General features: G+C 42.9%; 1 protein-coding gene across 1 annotated transcript; it reads left to right on the top strand.

The window, feature by feature from the left end:
• Positions 1-5,612: 5,612 nt before the first annotated feature.
• LOC135484818 (uncharacterized) lies at positions 5,613-6,152 on the top strand. Its single transcript, XM_064766505.1, has one exon. The coding sequence runs from the start codon at positions 5,613-5,615 to the stop codon at positions 6,150-6,152; it is 540 nt and encodes a 179-aa protein (XP_064622575.1).

Here is a 6,152-nt window from a genome sequence, read left to right as displayed (position 1 = left end):
AGCGGCCATTTTTGTCTGGGCAGATCCACCAATGTCATAATGCATACGACAGCCGCCCTTGCCATTCATGTGCATATAGGCGAGACCAGGCCTAGCACCAGTTATTGCGTGACACAATCTGTGGTTTCTTCTGTGATGCAATGAGACATGTTAGTTACTGAAATGCTGAAATAGTTATGTGGACCAGGATGAGAATAAAAGGAAGGGTAATTCTGGGATTGTCTGTCTGCACTATGGCTGAACATCCTAGAAGACGCAGGCGCTACACTCTGCGCGAAAAAGTAAAGCTTCTCGCTGACTTCCATGCCGGTAATGAAACCGTGGGAGCGTTTGCCATCACAAACCGTTTGCCAAAATCTACAATGATGAAATGGTTAATGAGTGAGGATGACATTCATCATCATAGAGCATCGTCAAAAGCCAAGGGTTCAGAATTAGCGTGGAGAGAACGTGGCACTGGTAAGTCTAGGGAACCATGGCAAAGCCCCCTGAACATTAAGGGTACAGCTAAAGTGAAGGGAAACTGAAGGATGCATTTTTGCATGGAATGTGGCAAAGAACAAATTTAGTGATTTGCTGACAGAGTAAAATGAACTGTTATCTTTTAGGCCTATACGAAGAGATGGAGGCAGACCTAGCTGATTGGCTCGATGAGAGGCGTGCCCTGGGAATGGCGATATCACATCACAACATCAAAGATGCATCGAGGGAACTGTATCAACAGTGGTGGGTTGGATTGGCTATTGCAGAACAGACCCGTATATTGAACGATTACCCACGGAAATCTCACTTTACAGCATCAAATGGCTGGTTATCAGGGTTTAAGAAAAGGTACAGCATCTCCCTTAGAAGGAAGACCAAGGACAGCCGACAGGTGCCAGATAATGCTGACGCCCTAGTAGCTGCATTTAGGGAAAGCGTGCATGAACAGCATGAACATTATGAAGATTATCAAGTGGCAAATGTAGACGAGGTTTTCACCCTTTTTGACAACCATGGCAGTTATACCTACAACCGAACAGGGGCAACGCAGATTGATATCAAATCTTCGTGGGGCAATCCTAGGCTGGGATGTACCGTCACTTTAGCAGTCACAATGGCAGGGGGAAAATTACCCCCGCACATCACCTTCAGACGTCCAACTGCAGCCGCATGGCAAGAGCTTCAAGACAATCTGCCTGAAGATGTAGTCGTGGCACAATCACCAACGGGGTGGATGAGAGCAAATGTTATGTTAGATTACCTCGGAGAGGTGTTCATCCCCTTCATGCATCAGGACCAGGACGACCAGGAAGACGGGTATCTACCTTTCCTTCTCATATGGGATCGCTGCCGTGTGCATCTTACAGAAGAAGTTGCCCTTCTCATCATTGAGTTTATTCCACCAGGTTGTACCCCCATTGCGCAGCCCTTGGATGTTTCTGTCATCCACAGCTTCAAAGTCCGTCTTCGGCTGCTATGGAGATTGTGGAAACAGGAACACACGACGCCGGATGGAAATTGTCCAAGGATTTCAATTTTAGAAGTGACACGCCTTGTCCGAGACGCATGGCAGGAAGTACCCGAACAGGTGGTGCAAAATTCATTTCATGCTGCTGGTATTGGGCGTGGGGTTCCACTGGTTGGGGCAGAAGATCTCGAACAACCTGCTGGGGACGTCGATGAGGGACTAGAATTTTCTAACCTGCCAGAGGAAGACCTTGTCGAGGACCCTGATGAACAACAGGACCTGCAGGCTTCTTGAAGCCGTCTCATGCCATTACCTTTTTTGGGCTACCCTGTAGAAGTGTTCATTTTGCCATTAAATGACCACATCAAATCTTGTTTCTTGCAGGCATCCGCAAAACTTGCTTTTTTCTTAGAGGTTAAAATGCATTCAAAATTCCTTCACCGACGTCACCCTGCCGAGCATAAAATTGAAACAGTGTGTAACCATCTTTCCCATTATGGTATACTAAGGGTTAACATGGTGGGATTTGACCACAAGTCAACGACATCGATAAAGAATTCCCCTTTATGTCAATTCCCGAAGCCTATTCATGTAGTCAAATCAAGCACGCCTACTCACATGTCGTGGGCGGGACAAGTTAGGCCTCACTGGTGGCCAGGATCGGTTCTTATTCGCAAGGAATTAAAGTATGTGAGCATTCAGACGATGAACGCGCGTTGCTAGGCACATGGGTTATATTCGAAGTCAGAAAAGCGGTCGAAAAGGGTTACAGTTTATTGCAAACCTACGAAATTTGGGATTTTGAAGAAACGAGCAAATATGACCCTGTGACGAAAGAGGGTGGCTTATTTACAGGTTTTATAAACTCTTTTCTGAAACAGAAGCAGGAAGCTAGCGGGTGGCCCGATTGGTGTGAGACAGAGGGTGACAAAAACAAATATATCGCTGATTATGAGAAACACGAGGGCATTACTTTAGACAAGTACAACATCAAATATAACGCAGGCATGCGTTGTACCTTCAAGGCAGGTATTTGCTCACTTTGGGGTAGGTTTGGAATGCGAAATAACTTTGTGAAGACTTTATACACAGATAGCCCTGAGGTTTATGTTGACAAACTGACCGATGATAGCATCGAAGTCACCGATTCGCTGTTAGTGAATGAAGAATTCGTTTTGTTAAAATACCGTGCGAAGTCAGATTTCGTAGAACCTTGTCCTCACACAAATTGTGTCATCGCAGCTTGCACAACCGCTCATGCACGGTTGAAATTGTACGAGGAATTGGAAAAACTAGGGGAACAGGTGCTATATTTTGATACAGATAGCATTATTTACGTACATGACAAAACAAACACGAACCACATCAATCCACCTCTGGGCGACTATCTGGGTGATTTTAAAGACGAGTTGGGCGGGGGTTCCATTGAAGAATTTGTATCAGGAGGGCCTAAAAACTATGGGTATCGTGTGAAAGAGAGCCAAGAGACCGTGTGCAAAGTCAGAGGGTTCACTCTTAACTATAGTAACAGTAAAAAAATTAATTTTGAAACAATGAAGGATTTGGTGCAAAACTTAAATTTTTCGGACACAATTGCCGTCGAAAATCCTTACAAGATAAGGAGAAGGAAGGATTTCAAAATTGCTACAGTTCGCGAAGTGAAAAAGTATGGACTTGTGTATGATAAACGTTACCTGACCCGCGATTTCTACACCTTGCCCTTCGGCTATTAACTATGTTAACGATAATAATAATAATAATAATAATAATGACTATCATTGATCTGTTAAGCCCATTCTCAATTTTTTCACAAATCATAATGAAAAACCCATTTCATGTTTTGTTTGTGAGTTTGTAAGCACGAATATGTAGCGTTCGTTTGTGTTTATGTCTTACCGCAACATTTGTAAATATTATTGTGTAATTTTCTAGTCATCATCATCATCGTCATCAAAATCATCGTCACCGTCATTGTATATGTCCACATAATCAATGACAGTGACATTTCTTTTTCTATTAAGCCTGCTGTTAACTTGTAATCACAGTTACAATCTGTAAACAGCCATCTGTGGTAATACCTTGATATTCACCCTAATGTAAATATGATATGTATAGATATATGTATATAACATGTGTATAATCAACTCATTTCTGCATTTCATGATATATCGTGAAAGAAAATTATATATATATATATATTGTGTACGTCTTTTATCAATAAAATAGTCTATAAAGACATGTTTTTGTTGTTGATTCGCTCATTATAGTTCACACATCTCAGCATGTATATTTCAAGCGGAGCCCTTCTCTTGAGACATCCATTCACATGTCTCGTGGCAGGACCCACTATGTGTGGAAAGTCTGTCTTTGTGCATAGATTGATAGCCAATGCTGTGTCTACGATTGACCCGCCGCCTGAAAGGATCGTTTGGTGCTACGGCGGCGAATGGCAGGACTCATTTACAGCATTTCCAAATGTAGAGTTCGTCTCGGGTCTGAATTTTTCTCAAAATCATCCTGCAGACAGTCGAACATTGCTCGTTATCGACGATTTGATGTGTGAAACTGACGAAAAAGTCACTAAAATATTCACCAGAGGTTGTCACCATCAAAATATGAGTGTGGTTTATATTGTTCAAAATTTATTTCACAAAGGCAGAGAGCAACGCACTATAAGCTTAAATTCGAATTATCTTGTGCTATTCAAAAATCCAAGAGACGTGTCCCAGATTACGCATTTGGCTAAGCAAATCTCTCCTGGAAATACAAAGGCCGTGCGCGAAGCTTTTAATGATGCCACGCGCCAGCCTTTTGGATATCTATTCTTAGATTTCAAGGCATCAACACCCGACGATTTACGCTTAAGGACCAATATCTTTCCTGGCGAGAATCAAATTGTATACTTAACAAAATGACAATCCAAGCGTGTAACATTCGGCACGTGTTGGCAGGTGACGTAGCATCAATTCAACATGGCAAAATATCACATAAAACATTATGTACATCAACTGAAGGCTTTGAAGGCAGCCCAGGCTAAGAAGAGACGTAAAATTCTTCAGACAGCCGATAAAGGCCTCCTTAATGCCGTGGGAGAGTCGGCGAGCAACTGTTTAAAAGGGAACGTACCCCTCAATCGAAATCAGTTCAAATGTCTGAAGAAACACAAGCACTCTCTGCGTAAATTAGCTTGCAAGAAGACGTCGTTAAGAGAGCGTAAACGGATCATTCAAAAGGGTGGCTTTTTAGGAGCATTGCTAGGTCCTGTGATCAAAGCCATCGGAAGTATTTTTGGCGTTTAATTACGTGCTATAGCGGTCGTTATAAAAATATTCAACAGATATGAGTCAGATGCGAAAAATGTCGCTTATACCGCACGAAATGGTTGAAAAATATCTGTATCAACAGCGCCACAAAGAAGACATCAAACCACATGCCCACAGTGCGATGGGTATTGATCAAGAAATGCAAGAAATACTGTCCTCAACCTCTATGAGTGATTACGATAAGGCGATAGCATATTCACAATTGCTGCGCAAATATTTGGGAACGATACATTCGTCGTCTTTAGATTTAAACGCCCCTGCACCAAAAGTTCAACAACGACAAGAAATACAGCCGGCTCCAGTTGCTAGTACACACCCTGTAACAGCAACCGCAAAGGCACAACCTGTTGATACAGCGACAGTGAGTCAAACGGGTGTCAAAACACCTGTACAACAGGCATCTCTTTCGACTAATGTGATATTGCAGCATGTACCCGGCTACTCGAAAGCAAAAGCGAAAAAGTTGGTTAAAGCACTGACGGATGATCCAAATTTCAATTGGAATGAAAGAGGCGAGATTTCAATAAACGGCGACGCCGTCAAAGGGAGTAATATTAAGACTGTCGTACATAATGCTTCTTCTAATGCCCGACAGACGCTCACACCGGCTGGCGTTGATTCTGTCCTGTCCTATTTAAACGGGAAGGGTGTGATATCCGGTAACATGGTAACCAGCAGAGAGTGGAAAAAAAGACTCGGCCTCAGTGACAGTCCGAAAGCAAGCGCTAATAAAACACCGAAGACCGAGCGGAGAAATCCATTAGCTTCTTGGAACTCTCCACCGACATCTCACACCCAGGGTTCTCCAATATTCGATACGCCCTCTTCACGACGAAAACATGGCCAAAAAAACCCGCCAAAAAACGAGGACTGGGAACAATGGTACTAGTAAGAAAACAGACAGATTATTGAAAAGGACGTATTATGACCCTGGGCATGCAGGTAGTTTTGGCGGTATAGACGCCTTAAAGCGTGCAGTCGGTAGCAAGGTATCGACCGGCGCAATCAAAAAATGGTTAAGAACTCAAGACACATACACGCTCCACAAGCCAATCAGACGTCGTTTCAAACGAAGACGTATTGTTGTCGCAGACATTGACGAACAATGGGAAGCAGATCTCGTCGATATGTCTAAACTATCGAAATATAATAAAAACTTCAAATATCTCCTCACTGTGATCGATACATTGTCCAAATACGCATGGGTTGTGCCTTTACGTACGAAGACCGGTGAAGAACAGGTGTCCGCATTCGCTAAAATCTTTGCAAAGTCGAAACGGAAACCTGCAAACCTGCGGACGGATAAAGGCGGCGAATTTTTAGGGAAGCGGTTTCAAGCCTACCTTAAAAAAGAAAATATTAATTTCTACATCGAATAA

Source organism: Lineus longissimus, chromosome 3 (assembly GCF_910592395.1).
Source record: "Lineus longissimus chromosome 3, tnLinLong1.2, whole genome shotgun sequence".
In the NCBI taxonomy this organism is placed as follows: domain Eukaryota; kingdom Metazoa; phylum Nemertea; class Pilidiophora; order Heteronemertea; family Lineidae; genus Lineus; species Lineus longissimus.
The sequence above is the reverse complement of the archived record's forward strand: the minus strand, read 5'-3'. Positions and strand labels throughout refer to the sequence as shown.

Bases quoted from the DNA above. Each gene is read 5' to 3' on its own strand.
- LOC135484818 (XM_064766505.1), top strand. From the start codon at position 5,613: ATGGCCAAAAAAACCCGCCAAAAAACGAGGACTGGGAACAATGGTACT.